The sequence below is a fragment of the Neopsephotus bourkii genome, unplaced genomic scaffold (assembly GCF_033783945.1).
Source record: "Neopsephotus bourkii isolate Nb327-2 ecotype Australia unplaced genomic scaffold, CSIRO-AGI_Nbou_v1 NB_39, whole genome shotgun sequence".
NCBI lineage: Eukaryota > Metazoa > Chordata > Aves > Psittaciformes > Psittacidae > Neopsephotus > Neopsephotus bourkii.
In genome coordinates, this window is record NW_026900556.1 from 1,334,705 (window position 1) to 1,357,456 (window position 22,752).

The 22,752-nt window shown below is 57.0% G+C and overlaps 2 protein-coding genes across 2 annotated transcripts in view; one reads left to right on the forward strand and one right to left on the reverse strand.

Annotated features, from left to right (window-relative positions):
* LLGL1 (LLGL scribble cell polarity complex component 1) overlaps window positions 1–22,752 on the forward strand; it is a 363,828-nt gene that overhangs the window by 96,297 nt on the left and 244,779 nt on the right. The window lies entirely within an intron of this gene.
* Window positions 146–16,964, reverse strand: FAM83G (family with sequence similarity 83 member G). Its single transcript, XM_061346602.1, has 5 exons — window positions 16,325–16,964; window positions 10,077–10,244; window positions 6,549–6,673; window positions 4,294–5,740; window positions 146–878 (listed from the first exon to the last, which is right to left on the reverse strand). The coding sequence occupies exons 1-5, from the start codon at window positions 16,817–16,819 to the stop codon at window positions 465–467; spliced, it is 2,649 nt and encodes an 882-aa protein (XP_061202586.1). The 5' UTR covers window positions 16,820–16,964; the 3' UTR covers window positions 146–464.

The following is a 22,752-nucleotide window of genomic DNA, read 5'->3' on the forward strand; positions in this document are numbered from 1 at the left end:
GCTTCATGGGACCTGCTGTGCAAAACAGTGATAGAAGAGTCTCTTAAACAACTACAAGCAAACACGACCATGAAGGAGCCCTCTTTGGGCAGCACCTCTGAGTCAAAGGCTTGGGGTGAGCTTTGCCGTTGGGCTTTGGTGGCCTCCAACCCAACGATGCTCTCCAGCTCTCGGTGAGATCAGAGGTTACCCCAGCCTGGAAGAGGTCTATCTAAAAGCTGTGCCCTCCAAGATCATTCCCAACACGACCTGCCCAGAGCCGATGCCATGCATCTCTTCCGAGATCCAGTCTCTGGAGACCTGCCCTGGACCGGGATGGCTTTTGGGCTGTCTATCATAGCCGCGTGGTACTGGTGCACCGACCAGGTAAATGTAAACGAGATTCCCCTGCCCCATGTAACACAGCATTGCCTGGGGTCCAGGCACGCTCTACTACCGCTCTCACCATGGAAGTCCACCTTTACCTAGTGCTCCTTCTGGCTGTTGGGCTCAGGAGGCTTCTTTTTGGAGTCAATAGAAGCACCGGGGGCTCCTGCAACCCTGCCCTTGAGGTGCTTGGATTGGGATAGTTTGGAAAGCGGGATGCCCAGGGGTGTCCTCATCTCCTCCGTTGTCTTCTGGCTTTCCGGCAGGGAGCTTAAGCACTTGCTTGGTGTCCTGGGATTGCTGCTTGAGAGGTGGCCGGGCTGCTTGCTGGGGCTGAAGGCTTTGCTCTGCCAATAGGGCTGGCTGCCTGCAATGGTCTTTTTGGGTTCGGCTCCGTCCCCTCTGTATTTGGTGGACCCGGGGGGTTTCTCATGTGTTGGGGAGCAGGAGACCTCCTTGCCTTGTTCTCTGCCCGCGGGGTTCCTGGGTCTGTAGCGGTAGATGTGAGTGCCCTGTTTGTTAAAGAGTAGAGAAAGAGATGAGCTACTGGTGTGCTCAGGATGCTTGTCTCTGGTCCTCATGGACAAACCCCTTCATCACCTGGTGCACTCCTTTGCTCAAATCCCATTGAGACTGGTGGCAGCTCAAAGCCACTGCTGCTCCCCTGTTTCTTGCTCTGGCAACACATTGCCCTGCACACTGCAGCATCTCATCAGCCCAGGGGCTATCCAGGGCCAAATCACTGCTGCCTGGAGACCCAGAACCAAGGATCCCAGTGGCATCCCCACACCTTCTCCCCAGCAGCAGCCTGAACACTCATCTTAATCATCTAAGCCCTCATTTCAGGCCCAAAGAGCAGTCAGTCATCCAGACCCAACCTGTGGGATTAGGCCTGATGAGATGAGGCCTCATAACCAAGATGAGATGAAAGGATGGAGAGGAGGTGGGACGAGGAGACAAGTGAGCTGCCACACTGTGATTGCCTGGGTTGAGAGACACGTTTGGATGGGGTCTGAGCATCGTTAATCTCAGTTCTGGCCCAGGTAAAGCCTTACTGCATGGCTGTGGTCACCAGATACTTATCTTCCCCTTTGGGTGTGCCTGCACCGCAGTGTGGAGGTGTGATTGCACCCAGTGCAGATGTACTGGGGCAAGATGGGATGTAACAAGCACAGGTGCTGATGGCAGGATGAGCTAAGGCTGGGAGGCTGCAGAGCTGGCTGCACCGACCTGCCCTGCCTATGCCATGACCCTCACCCATGCTGGCATCATCTCAGGGCCAAGTCATTCAGCACCAGTATCCCCATGGCCCTCGAGCCTGCTTTCACCATGGGGGCTGCATTCAAGCAGTTTGCCTTGGGTAATGCTAGGTTGATTTAACCAGATTGCTTAAAATCAGTGCTAAGCTCTGAGATGCCTGCAGGTGGGAAGGACCAAGAGTGATTTAGCTCCTCTCCATTCGAGGTCATTATGTGCCCATATGCTGCATATGGTGCCTGAGCTGGGTGGTGAGTCCTATGGCTCCTGACATGCTCTGGCTCTCAGGTAGATGCTTCCCCAAGCATCCCACCCCAAGAACCAGCACCCCATGCTTTTTGCCCACCGTGAGGTCAGGAGTGGCCAAATGCTGCTAGATGCTGAGCAGTTCTCTCTAAGCCTTTGGGGGAGAGTTTAAGCTCTTTTAAAGCCAGCATTTCCTATGGATTTTGCCTGTTTAAGAGCCCAGGGCTGGCTGTGGTGTGGATGGGCATGGCTCGGCCAGAGCTTTGAGGTGTGATGGTTTGGGCAGTGTGGGTAGGGGTTGGCTGCACTCTGTGTCCATTGCATTGAGGGCACCCTCTGGGGACGAGGTTGAATAGAAGGGGCAAGAAAGGAGAGGATGGTGGTGGGGAATGGTTGGACACACTGCTGTGGTTGCACTGGGATTTGTGGTGCTATGGCATAACATAGACCCAGTGCTGGTCTGGAGAGAAACCCAGCCAGGGGTTTGGGTACACATCTATGTTTGGAGCTGTGTTTGGGCCCAGGGGCTCCAGCATTTGGAGATGCTTGGGATGCACTTTGGCAAGGAGGAGGCTCATATGGAATAGATGTTGGTGGCTTCTCAGCCATTGCCTGGCTCTCCCACAGGCCACCATCCAGTGGTCAATCTCTGCTAAGAGCCTGAGTCATGCCAAGGCTGGCTCTGTCCTGGCCATCCACCTGAAGATGCTGCCCTTGTTGGTTATCATCATGCCAGGGATGATCAGCAGGGTCCTGTACCCAGGTAAGGGCTCTGCTGTGTGGGCATGGAGCAGGCAGGGTGGGTAAACAAGGAATGGAGGGGGACCCCCTGCTCTGCACAGACCTCAGGGCTCTGAAAGGACAGGAGAAGACCTGAGTGTCCCCTGCAGTGCCCCAGCCAATGCTACTGTGCTCTATTAACCATGCAGCGGGGTGGGAACAGGGTTGTGTGTATGTGGGCAAGGTGATGCTCCAGGGATAACTTGGGTGCCGTGTTCTCAAAGTGATGGAAACCCCATGATGTTTGCCCTGTGGTTGAGCCTCCACCTGCATTTTGGGCTGTGGGCCAGCACGTAAGAAGTGTGGATCCAGAATGAAAACCCTCGGTAGGGGTTGATGGTGATTCTTTTTGGGTTCAAGGTTTCTAGAAAGTCAATCAAGGGTTGCTTTGCTTTATTACCTTTACACATGGGAGGAGCACTTCCCTGGGCATTTCCATCAGTTGAGGGCTGGTTTTCCCAATCCTGGTGGTGTTGTTAATTACCTGCCTTTCATCAAGGGGCCAGGACAAGTTATTGCAGGAGCACCAATGTCCCCGGCCACTCTGAGCAAGGTGGCACCAGAGGCCTGGGTGCAGAGCATCAAAGCAGCTCTGCAGGGCACGAGGGGATTTGTGATGTGATTAAAACCCTGCTCTGAGCTCTGTGGTGCTCGCTGGGAAGGGAGAAGCGAGTGGATTCGGGGCTTGTGAATTTAATTCCCTGTAAATACAGATTAGATGCTCAGCTCGGGTAACCTCAGGTGGCTGCAGTGATTTCAGCCCTGAGGGTTTGAATGCCCTGAAAACAGCAGGTGGGGAGCCTTGAGAAACCAAAAGGCTTCATATTGGTGCAAGAGGCTGCAGTGCTTGAGTGGAAATAGGGGATTGACCCTGCGATCCCTGCTGAGTGGATGGGGTGATGCTCCTGCTATGGTGGGGATGCTGGTGTGCATCCCGAGCTCCAGCAGTGGGGATGCTGGTGTACACACACCCTGAGCTCCATCAGTGGGGATGCTGCTGTGCATCCCAAGCTCCATCCATGGGGATGCTGGCGTGCAGCCTGTGGCCATGCACCCTATGGGGTGACAAGGTCTGGCATCACTCGTGGAGCAGCCACGAAGCTGCTGACTGCAGCGCTCGCCCACGGAGGTTGCCGTCCCTGTTTCTCTGTCTTGCTCTCCTTAATTATGTGTCCAAGTGCTTTTACTTTGATGCTAATCACCTTTGCAAGGAGCTAGAAAACAAACCCGGGTAGGACACGCCTGCACGCACAGTCTGTCCCTACCTGGGCACGATGCCACTGCTGATGGGCTGCGGGATGGCGCTGTACAGCCCAGAGCCGCTGAGCTCCATCCCGCAGCTCAATGCCATGGGATAATCCTTAATGCCCCCCAAACTTTCCCTTTGCCAGCTGTTCCTATTGCACTCCCAGCCACAAATGGTTGTGTCATGGCCACCACCTTCCTGACCAAGGTGGGTGACTCCTACCACGGCTGCATGCAGGGCATTATCCTCCTATATGGGAAGCCTGATCTCAGCACGTAGGACGCGACACCAAAGCCAGGGATGACACCACGCCTCGGCTAAGCTGGCTGGGTCACCTCCAGGTTTGCAACCTTTGCAGGGTGGAGAAGCATAGGAAAGGTTATAGCAAGAAGTCCTACCTGCGTGGCACCGCCGGGGTAGGAGCTGTTGCCATCCAGGATGGTGCGGGGCAGCACACACCTGATCTCCACCGCGTTGCTCCTCCTCTTGTTGGCATCCTCCATGCGGATGTGCTTTAGGGATGGGAGGCTCCCCAGGGGGCTGAGGAAGGTGCCTCGGCTGATGTGAGGGTCACTGAGCTTCCTCTGTATGGGAAGGATCTCCCCGTTGTGGGTGACATCCGAGTTGGTTCTCCGGAGCGGTCCATAGCGGTCCCGCACCTCGAAGTACTCATCTGAGATGGAGGAGGCATTGGAGCGGCGGTAGCTGTGGTCGGCGGAGCTGCTGGAGTAGCTCTCCTGGTCACTGAGGGTGATGTACTCCTCTTCCTCCTCCTCCTCCTCCTCTCCCAGCCCATTGTGGGCACAGGGAGGCCCTTTGTCTTCCTGCGGCCCTGCCATTGAGCGGTCTGGCTGGACATGGCAGCTCTCCATTGAGGCTCCGTTGGTGTTCTCCTCCTGTTCCTGCTTTGCACCCACATGGTCGGTCAGTGGTGGTTGTGCGTCACCCTCCAGGGCAGTGCTACTGTCACAGGCTGGGATGACTTTGGTCATGAGGATGCCAACAGGAGTGGTCCTTGGCTTTGGAACTGGAGGTTTAACGTCCTCCGGTGTCTCCTCTGGTGGTTTCAAGTGGTGACCCAATGGCGAAGTGGCAAATGAGCCCGATTGCTTCATTGCCCAGCTGGTGGCTTCAATGGGGCTGGTTGTGGTGGCTGCAGGAGCTTCCATGGGGATCTGTGGGGTTTGTCTTTGGCAGGGGGACACCAGGAGTTGCTCTTGGTCCAGGTTCTTCTTGGCCTCCATCTCCCTGTTCTTCAGCATCTGCCGGTGCTGAGCGCTAGCCTGGGACACATCACACACTTTGATGCGGTTCATCTGCGAGAGCTTCACGTTCTTTATCTTGGGGTCAATGATGTTGATGTAGCCCAAGACTTCGCTGCCAGGCTCAGGGTCGGGCTCAACCCAGGTGGGCAGGTAGTCAAACATGTTGGCTTTCTCCAGGTTCAGGAGGCCGGGGTGGATAAGCAGGGAGAGATCGGCCACATCTCCGTGCCTGTCACCCCCTTGGCCCTCAGGCAGGGCTTTGCCTTTGGTGTCCACCTTCTGGTTCTTGTCCTGGGTCTCCGATGAAGTCTTGCTGATCTGGTCAGCGCTCTTGGCCTTCACCAGGGCATATTTAGGGTTGATCAGCTTCTTCACCACCGCGTTGGCCGGGGTCACCGGCACTACAGAGGGCAGCGTCACGGGCTCAGGTTCGGGCTCTTCACCCATGGAGATGGATTTGAGGCTCACCCCTTTGGACATGAGGTAGAGCTCCTGGAACTGCTTGTCGAACGCCTCCACCACTTGGCCTGAGAGGACTGTGATGACGTTTCGGTCCGTCCTGGCTGCAGACCAGGTGAAGCTGGAACAGAAACACGTTGGAAAGTCAGTGCTTGTTGGTAAATAACACGCCCCTGCCCAGCCCTGGCTTCCCCCGAGGGACTGCTGGTGCTGGCAGGGACACGATCTCACTGTAAACATCGATCACAATACGATGGAAGGAGCAGCTCTCAACCTCGGAGTCTTGAGCACACTGGGACTTGTAAAAGTAAGGTGTTTGCTGGGGGGCAGCTGGTTTTTCTCTTCAGTGTTGGCTGCTTTTCCTTCCTCAGTTGGGGTTAGTTGAGAAAAGAGGCTCTGGATGGGCTTTCTGTTGTGGCCAGGAAGCAGGAAACATTTCAGTTCCATGTTGATAAATCTCATCTTTCAGAGCTGAAAAGCTCACTGAAACGGATCTATTTCCACCAAAGTAAGGCTTCAGTTGGACAAATTGGACCAGACAAATTCATTTGGACAAATTTGGGTAGGAAATGCTTGACTAGAAAAGCTGAGGTTGATGTGAGAGCTTGGACTGACCGCAGCTTAGTGCTTTTGTCCTTCCTTGCGCTCATCACATCCATTGACAGAAGCACTTGATGTGTTCCACCACCTCCACGAAGGAGGGGTGTCCCAGACCTCGCTGTGGGGTGGGGGGGACCCCCTTTGGCTCCCACTCTAAATCTCAGGCTGACCTTGAAACATCATTTCCCAGCTTAAGAGGAGGGGACAAAGTCTGGAATGGGGTCCTGGGGCCATGCTGGGCAAAGACCGGGGCTTGGACTATGTGGGTCTGTGTTGGTCCTTTGACCAAGGCCTCCATGGGGTGGGCAAGAGGAGACGCCATCGGTTACCTGTAGGATCCGCACATGGCCCGATCTCCATCCACAAACATGAACTTCTGGGCCAAAGCCCCTTTGAACTTGGTGGCCGAACGGGTGAAGAACTCTGTTCCCCCCGTGCTCCGGACTCGCAGGTTCTGCAAAGCAAAGGCAGAGGAGTGAGTGGGAACAGAAGCAAAGGGCTGCACTTAGAGCATCATTCACCCCTCCACCGATACCCTCGTGGATGCTCCACAGTGGGAAACGCTCTTCATGGCCAGCTCAGAGGAGGCCACAGCGATGGGAAGATAAAATAACTTGCCTGAAGCCATGCAGCAAGCTATGGATTTGGTTTCCAGAATTTCCTGCTTTGCCCATGGATTGAGCAGCGTTTTCTACCTCTTGAACCCGGCGCTGCCCGCATCCGTGGGTGAGCAGCGCGTGAGTGCTGCCAAGTGCTTCCCATCTCCTGCGATCTATGCAAATGCCACCATGGGAGAGGTTTCTTCACCTTCTCCCCAGTGGGAGACGTACAACGGTTTTAGGGGGAGGTGGTGACCCCAGGATGGTCCATACAGACCTGATGGCAATGGGCTTGTCCTCCATGAAGGTCTCCCATTGCTCGTCCTCTTAAATGTGAGCATCTAGTCCTGTTTATAGGAACGGGTAGGGAAAGGACAGTGGGGCAGCATCTTTTCACCACTGGAAACCAAACCCCAGGGATGTGGGCTAAAAGAGCAGGTCCCTGTGGATACAGCCAGGAAGTGAGGTGTCCTTCCCCATGGGAGCGTGGTCATGGAAGGGCAGCTCTAAGAAACCAGCTTTTATCTCCAGTCTGCTTCATGCCTCTATGCATCTCCATGGAGGGCACCAGCATGTTTCTGCAGGCGAGCAGATAGCATCTCACTGCAAATGGTCTGCCTTGGGTGCAGAGAAAGTGTTTTCTTATGGAAGTGCCTGCATTCCTCCTGTGCATGCTGGGATGGTGGCGATGCTGTTGCTGTAGGCACTGTGTCGTCACGAGGTCGTGCCCTCCATGGTTGGGTTTTTGTGTGTTTTGTTGGTTTCTTTGGTGTTTCTTACTAAAGGAATGAAAAGTATTCGTGTTCCCCACCTCCAGCTCTTATCTGCATCCCTGGGCTCTCCTTCTTCCATGTAGACCATGACCAGGCACATCCCTAAGCCTGCATTCAAGCTGGGCTTGGGCACCCCTGCTCCTTATGCGCCTGGTAGGAGGGATGGCGATTCACTACTGGATTTAGCACGATGCGAAAGCAATGTCTTTCCTGAGCAGGTTTCCAGGGAAGTTTTAAGCCCAATGGAGAGATCTGGGATGTTTTTTTTGGTGCATTTGAGGTTTTTCTTTCTAGTGTTTGCCTGCTTGCTTGGTGCAGCCGAGCGGTACCAGGGGTTGGCTGGAAGCAGGTTGGGGAATGATTTGGGTTGGAAGGGACCTTAAAGCTCCTCCAGCTCGAACCCCTGCCACGGGCAGGGACCCCTTCCACTGGAGCAGCTTGCTCCAAGCCCCTGTGTCCAACCTGGCCTTGAGCACTGCCAGGGATGGGGCAGCCACAGCTTCTCTGGGCACCCTGTGCCAGCGCCTCAGCACCCTCACAGGGAATTCCCATCCTTGCCCATATTGTCCCTGTGTTGAGAGTGGCGAGGTACTGGGTAATGCTGAGCCCTCTGACCATTGCCAGCCTGGGCACCCCCTCACATTCCCACTCAGGATCCAACCTTTGCACAAAGACCCAAAGCAGCCCTGGCTTTATCTCAGTAACACATAGGGGAACGCAGCTCCCTTCCCTCCTGGCTCCCATCACCTCTCCTGTTAGGTAAGATCTGTTTATACCATCTCTCCCATTAGCAGCGAGCACCCAGCACCACGGCTGGGACGAGCTGAATCACTCCCCATTGCTCAACAAAGCGCCCTCCTTGCCCAAGCCAGGCTGCTAATTGCGGCACCGAGATAACGACCTGTGTTTCGTTAGCATCTCCCGGCTTACGAAGCAGCTCCCAGACACTGCCCTAGTTTCCTCACAGCCTCCCCATGCCAGCAAACCTGCCTGCAACATGCGGGCAAATCCCAACTTCGAGACATTTGCCGAGCTCTGCAGATGCTCTCCTGCTTTTCCAGTCCTGCCACCGAGCTGCTCATGCATTATAACAGCGGCGTGCGTCAGCTCCGGCTTTTCTGGTCTCGGAGCAGCCTGCAGGAGACCAGGCTCTATGGGGAGGTTTGGATGCGGGGAAAAGCTCGGTTGAGGCTGCTTTAGTTGTTGTGAGCAGCCTTTAAGCAGGGCTGGTGGCTGGGGCACAGTGGGGCTCGGCTGCTTGGTGCTTTGGGGGTCTCTGAGCCCCTTGTTGTACCCCTCCGCCTGGCATGAGGGTGGCTCTGATGCGTTCCTGCTCACCATAAGCAGATGTGGGGAGCTTGCCTGGGCACGGGCCTCGCCGGCAGCTATTTGGCTGATGTCAGGCACAGAAACATCACTTCTCTGCCAAGCAACAGGCGAGGCCAAGGTGGGAAGTACAGCAGGAGAGGGGTGTCTGTGAGCCCTGGAGTGTTTGGAGCTGATGGTGGTGATGGTGGAGACACTGGGGATGTGTCCTATGGATGGAGCGAGGGATCCTGCTCCCATTGAGGCTGATATAACCCCTCACCCTCTTTTCTACCCCTTCCTCTGCATGAAGCACTGTATCAACTGATTTCCTTTGCCGCCCCAGCATGCACAGGGATGCCTAAGAGGTTTAGCGCGCTTTGGGCAGTGGATGGAGCTACTGTGCTGCCCGACATCCCCTGCTCTGCTTTCCCTCCCCTTGCTCCAGCAGGATTTGTGCCATGTGCCTCCATGGCTGGGATAACAGAGTGCGTGCAGGCAGATGGGTCCTGCTGGTCGCTGTGCTCTGTGAGCAGTGAGGGCATCCCTGGCAGCGTGGGTCCCTCCCTGCTCCGATCCTGGCCCCTCGCTGGGGCGGAGGCTCCGGAAAAGGGGAAAATCAAGTTCTTCAGTTCCAGCCTCTTGACTTGCAGGAAGGGCCAAAAGGGAGAGAACCGGCCTGCGGCTGCTGCTGCCCCTGGGCAGGGAGCAGGAACGGGGCTGGCGACAGCGTGCATCAGCCCCATGGAGCATCCTCCTCTCCTGCCTTCCCTCTTGCTCACCAGGAGCGTGGAGCCTTGCCCTGGGATTGGCAGGGTCCTGCCTGAGTTGTGCCCTATGTGTGGCCACAGCTCCCTATGTGCACCTATGTCCTATGTGTGACCACAGCTCCCCAAACACCCCCTGCCCCAAAGCCAGCTCTGCCTGGGTACCAGAAGCTCCTCAGTCTTTCTGCATTCAGCTTGGCTGCATGGAAATCTGTGTCTCCATAGCTCATCCATTCCCTTCCACCCTGCTGCTCATGCATTGAGGCATCACCTTCACCCTTGCTACAGGAGAAATGGACTAAACTCATCGAGTTCAGGGCTGTGGTTCCCCCAAGACAGGAGGGAGCAGGGTCGATAGCTCTGATAACCTCTGTATTGAAGGAGCTTACAGGGCCCCTTCGGGCCACCCTTACCTTCAAGTGTCCAGCGTGCATCTGGGCTCGCTCGCACATCTGAAGGAAGTGCTTCACGTTGGTCTCATCCAGAATGATGTAAACCCCCACTTTCCTCTTGAACCCTGCGTCCAGGAGGTCCTTGAAGATGTCTACATCGGTGAACATGTCCATGACCACCGCGATGACCTGCAGAGGGGAGATGAGAGGTGAGTCTGGGTAGCACGGCTGGGTGACGACCCCAAGGTACAGCCAGAGCTTGTCTCTGTGAGAGCTGAAGTGATGTGCGTGCTCTAGGAGGTTGGGATTTGGGTTTGGGAGCCGGCCTGAGGGTGAAAAGCAGGAGCCCCCAGTCCCATTCCTTTGCTGTTTCTATGGGAGGTTTGGTTTCAGGTGAAGCCTGCAGCATCACATACGTGTGAGTAATTGCTTTCTGAGGGGGAATCTTGCCTTTAGCAAGCACCATTTGCTTCAGAGTCTGGTTTCTGGCTGGGGTGTGTGGTGTCCCTTTGCTATTGGCACTGCCTGTGGCCCCATGGCTGAGCCCTGGAAGGGGGAACCTGTGGTGCAGTGGTATGTCTGCCTGTCTGAGGACACGTCTCGTGGGCTGTCCCTGGGTTGTTGTGCATGCCTGTGTTGAGAGAAACAGGATAAAAAATAGCTAAGAATGACTGTAAGCTTGGTAACAGGTATCTGGATACCCCTGAGGCGCATTCAGGAGCTGAAATGACTTTTAATACCTTTAAAAACAGGCTGGATGAGGTTGCTCAGAAGCAAAAGAGGAGTGCGCAGCTCCTGCAGCTGCTGCTCCAAGTCCAGGCTGCTCCTAGCAGCGATGTGGTTGGGCTCATGGTCGTGTCTCCACTGTGAGACCAAAGCAGAGCATTGGGGACAGGGCTGTTGATGCCTCTCTTGGTCCTGTTTGTGTGGATCTTGCATGGCCATGAGCCTGCTGGGTGCCCAGGGTGCTGCTCCTGCATCCATCCCTCCTTGTCCCTGGCTGTGGGAGAGCAGAGCTGGGATGGCAGTGCCAGCACCCGGTGCAGTGACAGCAGGGTTTGGCACACAGCAGCGTCACCATCCTTTGTAAGCCAGAGTTGCCTTTGTACCCAGGGCGTTTGCTGCCCTGGCAGGACCAGGGCGAGTCCCCTGTGCGATAGGAAGATGCATCTATGCCACGTCCGGACATGCTGGGATGGTGGCCTGAGCACCAAAGTTCACTCCATGCCATGGATTCTGCCTTCCTGGAGATGGCATCACCCCTGATGGTGAGCAGCAGCGGTGCAGCACAAGGGATGTGCAGCTGAGCATCTCACCTGCCCTATCCCTGGGGTAGCAATAGGGCAGCGCAGCCCCGCAGCCTCTCCTTATCCCACATGGGATGGTAACAGCCACACAGGGAAGTGGCTTGTCACTGGGGCACTGTCATTGCCCCGTGCATGGAAACCCATCAGTGTCCCCATCTCTGTGGCTATCCCTGGAAGTTGTCCTGGATCAGGGGAGATGGTGCTCTGCTGGCTCCAGCACATGGCCAGGCCGGGAAGGATAACACAGTGGGAACGTACACGCTGTGGGGTGCTACAGGAATACTCCTCCCGAAGGAAGGAAGGGATGAGGATGGTGCCGGGTGCTTGCACACTCAGGCAGGTCCAGTCCAGGGCTCTCAAAGCACCAAGCTGCCTTTTAATTAGCTCTGTGCCACAGGAGCTGGAGAGCTCTAATTAAGCAGGGGATTATTGTGCATTATGACACTGCTGGCTCTTCCCTTCCTTCTCTGCAGGCGATGGGGCGAGGAGCGCGGCTGCACGGGGAGCCCCAGCCTGCGCCACCCCAAACCCGGCCACATTCAGCAGGTGACAGTGAGAGGGGACCACTCACTGCCTCTTGGTTCTAACTGAGCTCCCCTTTATCCTCACCCGAGAGCCTCTCAACAGGCTTTGCCATACACCCTCACTCCCTTGTGCACCCATTCCTGTGCCTTGTCCTGATGGGGAAACCGAAGCAGCGAAGCGGGTGCTCACTTTGCATGGGCTGCGCTTGTCTCGCAGTGATGTAAAGTGGGACAGGTTCAAAGCTCCTCCTAAAACTCAGGGCTTGGCTTTTCCATGTGCAGCAAGGGACTGGGGAGGAGCTGTGCTGTGGGTCCTGGATGAAAGGGCACTGGGATGGCATCTCCCTGGCTTGGGGAGGTGGGTTTGGTGGTGGATCTTTGCTCCTGCCTCTGACACTGATGCTCCCTGTGGCCATGGCCTGTGAGATGCATTTTCTTTGCAAGAAGCTGAGCCCATATCCATAGGGATGAGAACAGTGTTGGCCTTCATTTGGGGAGGAAAAGGGCATTTTCCCACTGTGATCCTGGCATTCCCAAGGTGTTGCCTTGCTGCTCTGGGTCTGAAGATAGAAAGGGATGCAGGCAGGACACGGTGATGTCCTCTGTCTCCCACAGTGATGCTGAGCAGGGAGCACACTGCAAGCAGCTGCCCAGGGCAGGAGGCAGCCCTGCTCTCACCCACTTGCCCACATTTTCAACCCAATTCCTCCTGCTCAGCTGGTGCATCCTGCTCAGCGCTGCTGCTTCCCTCCCCACTGCGTCTCGCCTGCAGGACAGGCTCGGCCTTGGTTTGTCACTGGGATCTCAGGCCAGTGGGCCAATGTGCCCTGGCACAGAATGGGATGGGAGAGTGAGGATGGTGCTGCCAGTGCTCCCAGTGCAGTGAGAGTCCAGGGGCCACAGGGACACAACCTGCTGCCTGTGCTGGAGCCTCGCCTGGGACCAGTTTGGTCTGTACCAAACCCAGGTACAGGGTTTATCTGTAAAGAACCCAGGTCTGTTTGCTCCAGAGAGGTAAGTGAAATCCTGTGTGCTGTTTGCTTCCCGTTCCCAGGGCTGGGAATGGGAGTGCCTGGAGCGAACCGTGCCATCCTGCTGTGGGAAGGGAGCTTGGTGCCCTTGTCCTTGTCACCTCTCGGTGTCCCACACGCTCAGTGTCAGGGAGGTCTCCAACAGCAGGAGAAGCCCCTTTCCTCTGTGTCATCCCAGGATCATTTGCCATCCCTTTGCCATTCATCTGGAGGGGGCAGAGGAGACCAGCCCCAAACCTACAGCCAGATGCTCCCAGCACCCAACTGGGTGACGCTTTTCTCCCCAGGAGCTGCCAATTGATCCATTGGATGGAACAGATATGCTGGTACCGCATCCCAACACCCCGAGCATCACATCCCCTCAGACACTGGCCAAACGATGTTGGGATCCTCCTGATGAGCAGGCCAAGAGCAGGATCGTGTTTTATAGAGGAAATGACAGCTCTTTATTAGCTCACTGTGACTCATCAGATAATGACTTTTGGGGCACACCACGTGGGCACTCCATAAATTAGGCAGGCACCAAGGCACAATTAGAGGAAGCGTGTTGGGATGAGGGAGAGGTGGGACAAGTAGCATTAATAATTGCTCTCCCCCATCGACCCTTTCATCCAGGAATGGCAGAGGGCTCTGTAAACAGTAATTAATAGGGGCCTCCCAACCCTGGCTGGAAGTTGCTCAGGGTAATTATACCACCACAATCCCAACCTGGAACCTCAGGTGCAGGGGAGGTCAGACTCGCTGCTGTCTCAGGTGGCTTTTGGCCAAGGTCGTTGTTTGCAGCCTGCTCTGGTTTCTGGGCAGATGGAGCCAAAATCTAGAGCAGGAGAAAGGAGGGAGATCTTCCTCCCTACCCATCCCATGAGCTTCGCAGCCCCAGGGGATCTCCATAAGGAACCGGACCTGCAAAGGCCTCCAGTGGCGCACCACGTCCCTGACCACCTCTGTTTACTGGTCACAAAGATGGGATTTGCTGGGAGATGGGGCCACAGGATCCTGCCTCCCTTCTCTCCCGTTTATTCCCATGGAGAGGAGCGCATCATTTGCATCCCCTGCTCTGGCTCGCCCGGGTTTGCTTGACAGCATTTGGCCTTGTTCCTGCAAGCAAGGAGCTGCATCTGCACCATCAAAGGGGCCTCACGTCCCAGCTCTTGGCTTCCTCACCCAGCTCTGAGCCTCCCCAGCATCAGCAGCGCTCAGACGGGCTCAGAACTCTCCTTGGCCAGGCTGATGGTGGGTGGACTTTGCTCCTCTGGCCACGAGACAGCAACCACGTGGCTCTGTTTGGTGTTTGGTATCTGAGAGTGTTTCAGACCAAGCGTCTTTGACAGCGGCTGGAGCAAGGGTCATCCTCTGGGATGCAACACCCAAGCCCGTGCTCCTTTATAGGTGGATGCAGAGCACTGCCATTGACCAGTGGGATGGGACAACTCAGCAGGGATCTCTGCAGGACACCATAGGAAGGACAGGGCATGCGGCCACCCTACATGACATCAGGTGGGGTGGCAGCCGGACCATCCCTCTGTCTACTTTTGGCTTCCTCAGACAAACCCTTTCAGCTCTGAGCTGCCCTGAAGACCTTAAGCCTTGGCTGGAATCTCTGTGTGTGGTTTAGCCCAGTATCCCCATGCTTAGGGGCATTGACACCAGTGCTGAGCAGGTTCAGCTGCAGTAACTGTGGTCCTCATATATGGGGTGGGAGGCCTCTGGAAGAAGCTCACTTGTGAGATGCTGTTACTCCTGCCATCCCCAGACCCTGCAGACTGCTTAAGCACGCACCCATCTCTACGCTCCATCAGCTCCTGCCTGACACCAGTGGTGTCACCACCTCTCATCCCACCAGCAGGGACCACCTGGACCAGGAGGCAGAGCCCAGCCCTGCTTGTGGAGCATGGAGGAACTGGAGACAAGCAGAGCATCATCCACCGCGGCCCCATCCATCCCTGCGGCATGGAGAGGCTCCAAGGAGAGGTGGGGATGGTGCCTGACTCAGCCTCCTGGCTCTGCTGAGCAGGAGGAGGGCGCAGGGATGACTCAGGAGATGCTGTTTGTGTGGGGGCAGGTGGGAAGCGGTGAGTAGGCAAAGCCAGGCAGGAGCTGCAAGCCCGGGTCAGAGCGAGCTGGAAAGACCCGAAGATGAGACATTCCTTGCTGTGGGGGAGTTCTCCCATCCTCCATCCCTTGGAACTTCAGCCCTCCCTTCCCTTTGTTCTCACTGCAAAGCCCTTTGGAGGGGAAAATGCTGCAGGTAAGGACAGGTCAGCTCGGCTTTTGCAAGGTGTTATTGGCCAGAGATGGCTCCTGTCTGCAGCACAGCAGCCCTGGTATCCCAAATCCTGTGAGCCTTGGTTGTGTTTTCCAGGCTCTTCATGCTCAGATCCTCAGCCCTCTGGACATGGAGAGGCCCTTAATGGCTGCATGCCACTAGGATTTGTGAATCCCAGCACTGTTCCAGGCCCTGCCATGGGGAATCACTACAGCCAGGTAGACCTGACGCATCCTAGCCTGGCTCCCTCTGCTCCATAGCCACCCTGGCAGGGTGCCCCTGTTTTCCTGCTGCAGTATCCTCAGGGTTGGGATGCTCCTCCATTGGAGGTGCATTTCTCAAGGGAGTGGATGCACAGAGCTCAAAGAGCTTCAAAGCACCATGAAAAACACAGGTACCGGCCCCTCCAGTGCTTCCCAAATGGGACTGGGACACTGGGAAACATCAGCAACCTCTGCCCACCGCCACCATCATCTCCCTCCTTTCCTGCTCCTCCTGCCCATGACACGGGCCTGATCCCATCACCCTGCTCCTCGGTTTGGTGCCACAGGAAGGACAAGTCTCAACCCAAATCCCAGCACCAACCCAGCCTTGTCCTGCGCATCAGCTCACCCTTTAACTCTTAAAACCAGGATGAGGCCAGCTTGGGGCACCGCAGCAATCTCGGGCCACACTTGATGCTCGTGTACATCAGCACCAGAGCAGTGCTTGGCCCCAGGGCTGAGTTTGGCTCCTCTGGTTCCTGCGTGTTGCCACATGCAGTCACACAGGGTTGGGGATTAACGATCCTGGGGTGCCTGGGACTGTGGGCTCACTGCTGGGAAGCTGCTCAACCCTTTTTTCTCCCCACAGGTTTCCCCCACAACCCCATAAGGACTCAATGATGCTGCCCCATGGATTATGGGAAGGGTCGTGTTGCTCTCAGGGGGTGCTGGACCAACCTAACAGCATCTTCAGCAACATCAGATCCCTAAGTACTGATTACACACATTAAAACCCGAGTGCTTGACCGCGATGCCTTTGCTTGGGCAGAGCTCACCGCAGAGCAGGGCTTGCCTTTGCCAAGCAGGACGTTAGGATCTGTCATCGAGACAGCCTGAAGGCAAACCCTGCCCGGATCCCATCCCGCAGCGCACCTCACCTTCTGAGCCTGGCAGATCATCTTCCTCACCACCTCCTTGATGTGCGCTTGCCCCTCGATGGGCGGCTGCATGTAGACAGTGGCACGGGTGACACCGCGGTAGGCGATGGTCTCGGGCCAGCCGAGGTCCAGCTGCGGGATGGAGCGGTCGGACCTCTGGGGCCAGTATTCCAGGGATGGGGCCATGTCCTGCTCGTCCCCTTGGCTGTTGTGGTCGCCGTCGCTCTCCCCCGTGCTGCTGCCGTGGCGCGGGATGTACTCGGAGCCGGGGTCGTATGTCTCCAGCGTATCCAGGATCTTCTTGAGCTCCAGCTCGGAGAGGAAGTCCCTGATGTTCTCCTTCTTCAGGACCTCATAGAAAGCATCAGGCCCACGCGAGGCCAGCGCCTCCAAGGCCAGGCGCTGCTCCTCGCTATAGAAGAACTCAGGCTTGGACTCGCTGGACCTCCAATTGACGTGGCTGTCGTCCAGGCACTGCACTTGGGAGAAAGCCATGGTGACGGCGCACGCCGGTCCCCCCCTCTCCCAAGGGATCTCTGCACCCGCAGCGAGCGCCGGGTGTCGACACTAAATAAGGAATTAATGATTCTCCAGTCTTTAAACACACGACTCGCTTTGCTTCGCCCTCCCCTATGCTCAATGTGCAGCTCCCTTCTCCGCCAGAGCTCTCCTATGCCGGGGAGGAGGATTCAGTTTCTTGTTCACTCCCGGCTCCAAGCGAGGAAAACCTGGAGCTTCCCACGGCCGGGGCGTGGGGTCCTCTACCTCCGCTTCCACGCTCTTCCCATCCTCTGCTCCTTCAGGACGATGCTAACACCGGATCAAAGCGGGAAGCAAGCAGGGAAACAGCTTAAAGAAAGGCAGAGAAAAGCCGGGTTCCTTGCCCCGAACCCCGTCCTTGGTGGTTGCTCCTGGAGAACCGGGTCAGCCGCTGGGTTTGGTGGCACCGAACGTCTTCCACCAGGCTCTGGTGCATCTCCCTGGCTGCCGGGTCGGTTATTGCGGGCTCCTGCCCGCCCGCGCGCGGTGCCGGGGCCAGACAGGTAACAGGGAGAAGTGAAAAGAGGAAAAGCAAAAGAGTGATTCATCCCTCTCCGCCCTGCCCCACCTGCAGTCACATGCTGCCTTCACACATTCCGGCCCAGCCCGCACGTTAACCCTTTCGGTTGATGCTGCCCGCACGCCCCTGCCCCGCGCTGTGCGGGTGCGGGAGGTCACGGGGTGGGGGTTTGCCTTAATGGTACCAGTAGTAATAATTAGTGTTATCATCATAATCAGATCTGCTTTGAAACCTCCCCTTGGTAAGTCAGTATCTTCCAGGAAAGCAGCTCTGCCTCATCCTTAACCCCTCCTGCGCTGAGCACAAGGACCCTGCTGCTAGCGCAGGAGCTCAGAGCCCAGCTGGGTCTTGGGGGCAGCACAGGGGGTTTAGACTGGATGTTAAGGAGCATTTCTTTAGCAAAAGGGTGGTCAAATGCTGGAATGGGCTTCCTGGAGAGGTGATTGATGCCCTGAGCCTGTCGGTGTTTGAGGTGCATTTGGGTAATGCCCTTTATAATGTGATTTAACTTTTGGACAGCCCTGAAGGGGTTAGGCAGTGGGATGAGATGCTCCTTGTAGGGCCATTTCAGTTGAAATGTTCTATTCTGCTCTATTTTAGTCTAATATATTCTAGCCGTTCCTATTCTAATATATTCCTATCCCACCCTAGTCTATAACCTCCTCTGCTTTGGCATGAGGTTTGCAGCACGGACACAAGGAGCTCGACCTTGCCATGGCAGATTGCATTAGCAACTGGGAGATGGGCAAAAAGCCCGCTCTGGCTCCACCACCTGATGCTCACAAGCCTGAACCGGGGAGCTTTGTGCTTGTAAGCTCAGGTAAAGGCGAACGTCAGAATCAGGGTCAGATTCTTGCAACGAAAGGGAAGTGCCAGGGGCTGCGTCTCAGCTCCCTCGCGTTGGTGCAGCTCATCTGGATCCGCAGCCGTGTAAATGAGAGCCCCGCTTGAGTCAGGCTCCCGAGGCAAAGCCACCCGTCTGCCCGGGTGCGTGGCCATCAAAGCGCTTCTCCATGCACAGATGGTGGCCATGGGGCTTCCTGGATGCTCCAGCCCTGGCTGAGGCTCGTGGTGTGGTGAAGCACCGGGCACAGGGAGGGTTTGGAAGGGATGATGGGTCAGGGATGTGCAGCAGGGCTTTCTCGAAGCTAAGTTTGTGTAAGCTTGGCTTTAAGTCAATGGGATGCTGAGAGGAACTGGTGGCTTCTTCCCTTTCCATTGGAGTAAACTGGTTTATGTGAGTGCATGGTAAAGGCTGGAAAAATCATCCTGTGATGTGATATCACGCTCCAGGTTGTGCCCAGCCCTTGGATGCTGCGTGCAGGAGGTGGCAGTGGGACACAGGGATGCAGGGATGCGACACTGTGTGTTGGGATCAGAACATGGGGAGGAACAAAGTGTTTGGCTTCCACTGGAGGTGGTTCAGATGGAGCTGATGGTGGTATGGAAAGGTTGTGTGACCCCATAGGGATTTCCTCCCTGCATGCCATGGCCTGGCAGCGAGGGATGCAGTGCGGTGTTGGAGCCAAACCCGGTCATTTCAGGTGAAATCCCAGCCCTGCTGAGCAAATGTGACAGAGCCAAACACCTACAGGGATGCTCCAGGACCTTGTCCCCAGTTATTGTCCTCCCTTGGGTGGCCCAGCGCCCACAGGTTGCGAGATGCCCTGGATTTGGGCACTGAGCATGGGTGTGTGTGGCGTGGCTGGAGCGTGCTGCGGTCGTACCCACCTCACAGCCCTGGTTTCATTGTGCAAGGAGCTTTATGGTCGCCTTAGAGGGGTGTGTGCGCTTGTGATTTATGACACAGTGGCATAAATGCAGCATCCCATGGGCCAGCTCCTACAGCCATGATGGTGGGGGGGGATTGGGTCCATAGAGCCCTGTGGCTGGAGCATCTCCTATGGGGTAATGAGCGCTTAGTCCCCCGGGACCTGAATTGCGTGCAGCCCCATTGCAGGGACATGTCCCCATGGATGAGCAGGTTGGTCCCTGCCATCCTGGCTGTCCCCATTTGGCCACCCTGGGGTGACCCAGCCGGACGGGCAGCACCCGGCACAGAGACAGGACCGGCTCCTCCCGACTGCAGATGGAAGCATTAATTACAAGCTCCTAATTAATTTCCCATCCCTAGCAAAGGGCCTAATGCTAAAGCAAAGCAGCGGGGTAGGATGCTGGGGTCTGCTCCCAGCTCGGGGGCTCTGGATGCCCACTGGGCTCAGCTCCTGCTCCCAGGTCCCACCGATGGGTTTGGTGGCAGAGCTGAGCCCTGGGGCAAGCGTTTCAGCTGGGCTATAACACCCCGACGCTGCTTTGCCCTCTGGAGCATCTTCCACCCTGCAGGCACCAGCGTTTGCATAGAGCCCAGCACAATATGCTCTTTTAAAGAGGAGGAAAGCGAGGCAGGGAGCGGTGATGGCAGCTTTACTCACAGCTGCTGCAGGACAGAGTCACCAGAGCCCCAGCGCTGACTCTGACCCAGGGCAAACGTGGCTCAGGTTGGGCTCTTTTAGCGTCCTTGGGATGTGCTGAGCATCAGGCCTGTGCTCTGCTGCCTGTGCCCTGTGTTCTCACCCCACATTACACCCCATTGTGTCTCATAACCCATTATGTAAAGCCTCAAGGTGTTACCAGCCAGGGTTTGCCTTCCCCATCCACTATTGCTGGGGGTACCCTGCTTTGGTGAGGGTCACCAAGCAGGGGGACCGGGATGATGCTCCCAGTGATGTGCTGGGATTACCCATGCTCCTCACTGGGAGGATGCAGACCGAGGAGCCAGGCAGCCCATTCCACATTGATGCCTGGCATTCGTTTCCATTCATTCCCATATTTTATGGGCATAACAATAAAAAGAGGGCTCGGTGCTCGTTGGGACACAATCAGTGGGGCGGTGACGGTGCTGCCGCCCGCGTCCCACGGAGCTGCTGGGTGCTGCCCATGCAGGTAATTGCTGCAACGGTGCATGAACCCCATGCACAGGGATGGGCAGTGCCTGCCCGTGGGGCTCTGCTGCCTCCAGCCACAGCACCGGGTCCTGGTGGGGCCCCTGTCACTGACTTTAATGTGGGGTGGGCTCAGTGTGGGGTAGATCTGAACAGAAGTGGGCTGGATGTGGGGCAGTGCGAGGTGAGGGTCATGCTGCTGGGGTGGGTCCTGTCTGTGTTAAGGCCAATGGGAGAGGCAGAGGTGGATCATGCATGTGGGATGCGCTCCTCTCCACCCAGTTCTATGCTTATGGGGCATCATGGCCATAGCAAAGGGCCAATATCTACCCCAATAGAACAGGGGATGGAAGGGTCCTAGAACATCACCTACCTCTGTCCCCCAGGCACTGTGGCCTGTGTGGACCCTGAGGAGTGCACCCGCATCTGTGGGGTCGCCGTGGGCTGCTCCAACATCACCTACCCCAAGCTGGTGATCGAGCTGATGCCCAGAGGTAGGTGGATAGGAAGGGGGCACCTCCATCTCCACTGGGCTTTGCCCCATCCCAGGCCTGCCCATGCAGCCTGTTGAGGCTTGGATGCTGGGGGGACCCTGTGGATGGCCGGGGTGGGTTTACCCTATGGATACATAGCCCATGCATGCAGCCTTTCCATGGGTGATTCCAGAAGTGAGGTCAGGGGATGTGGGTGATCCCATGGCAGTGCAGGTCCCAGCATCCCGGGGTGCAGCTGGGTGCCCCAAACCCCATCCTTGCTCCAGGGGACATTGCAGCGTGTTCTGCAGAGGGGGAGGCATTACCCTTGGGCTAAGCATCGTGACTGTTACATCCCATCCCATGTTACATCCCATCCCATCCCATCCCATCCCCTCTGGTTCAGCCACATCCTGATGGTCCCTCTCCTCCCTAGGGCTGCGTGATCTGATGGTTGCAGTGATGACAGCCGCGCTCACGACCTCCGTATTCAACAGCAGCAGCACCCTCTTCCCCGTGGGCATCTGGAGGAAGCTGAGGCCGGGGGCTGGCGAGCAGGAGCTGCTCTTGGTGGCCAGGTAGGACTGCGGCTTCCCGGGTCTTGAGGAGACCGGTGGGGCCGGTCTGTCCCTCTGTGATCTGCCCTTTGTGCCCGGGAGCCTGCCGCGCTCAGCCTGCTTTAGGAACGGAGAACAAGCCCTTGGATTATGCATGGAAGCGCTGCAAAGGCAGACGGGGCGTTCGGAGAGGCCAGGATGCGCTTAGAGCATCCTCCGGCCCGTTCCCACCAGCCAAGCGCATGGGAGACCTTCCCCACGCTCCCACGGGATGCCGGGTGCCGGCGGGGAGCCCGGGACCGTGCCCTTGGGGCTGTGCTCGGGGCGGCGGAGTCAGCGCTGGGGAATGCCCCGGTGCGGGGCGGTGCGGGGCGGGGAGCGTCCCCGGCTCGGGGCGCACAATGACAGGGAGAGAATGTGGGTCAGGGCTGCGGGGAGCCCCGGCTGGTTCGGCAGCTCCAGGAGCAGCACTGGCTGGCACCTTCCATCTCCTGCAGGGCGGGCAGGGGATGCGCAGCGATGCTGGGATCCCAGGTCCTGCACGGCTGCTCCATGGGAAGCTGCTTCGGTGGCAGGAGGTGCAGTGACTGCGCAGAGCTCTCCCCAGGATGGGGTTTGCAATGGGTTTGCCCATCGGGTTGGGGGGCACTGACACTGCTTCAGTCCGTGCCGGGCTGCTCGGGAGCGCATCGGGGGGGGGTTTGTGTGAGCAGGGCGCTGCAAATCCCATCCCCTGCAGCCCCACAGGGATACAGCAAATGGGAAACGTGGTGGAGAGGGGGAAAAATGGTGGTTTTAGACGCAAGTTTGAGGGTTTCCTACCTGCAAATCGCTTGGGGGGATTTAGGTTGGATATAAAGAAGCTCTTCCCTGTGAGGGTGCTGAGGCGCTGGCACAGGGTGCCCAGAGAAGCTGTGGCTGCCCCATCCCTGGCAGTGCTGAAGGCCAGGTTGGACACAGGGGCTTGGAGCAAGCTGCTCCAGTGGAAGGGGTCCATGCCCATGGCAGGGGATTGGAGCTGGATGAGCTTCAAGGTCCCTTCCAACCCAACCCAGTCTGTGACTCCATGGGTCTATGATTTCTGATTACCCATTAAGGGGTCCCACTTGCCCCCCGGACCCACCGGGGTGGGGATGCTCCATTCAGCTCAGCACCGGGAGAGAAGGGATTTGCCTGGGACTGGAGAGAGCTCCCGGTTCCTGGACGTGTGGGTCTGAGCTCCTGCCATGGCCATGCTGCCCGGCTGGAATGCCCACTGGTGTTTGGTGTGAGCTCGGTGCCAAGGCAATGATGTGGTGATGAGAGCACCCATCCAACCCTTCACAAATCCCCCCATATCTCCTCAGGAAGCTGTGCCAGGCTCTGCCCTCCATCCCTGCCTGCATCCCCGCTTCAT

Bases quoted from the DNA above. Each gene is read 5' to 3' on its own strand.
- FAM83G (XM_061346602.1), bottom strand. From the start codon at position 16,819: ATGGCTTTCTCCCAAGTGCAGTGCCTGGACGACAGCCACGTCAATTGG. The intron at 6,674-10,076 runs GTAAGGGTGGCC...TTTGCTTTGCAG, and splicing joins TGCACGCTGGACACTTGAAG to AACCTGCGAGTCCGGAGCAC. The intron at 5,741-6,548 runs GTAACCGATGGC...TTTCTGTTCCAG, and splicing joins GCCATGTGCGGATCCTACAG to CTTCACCTGGTCTGCAGCCA.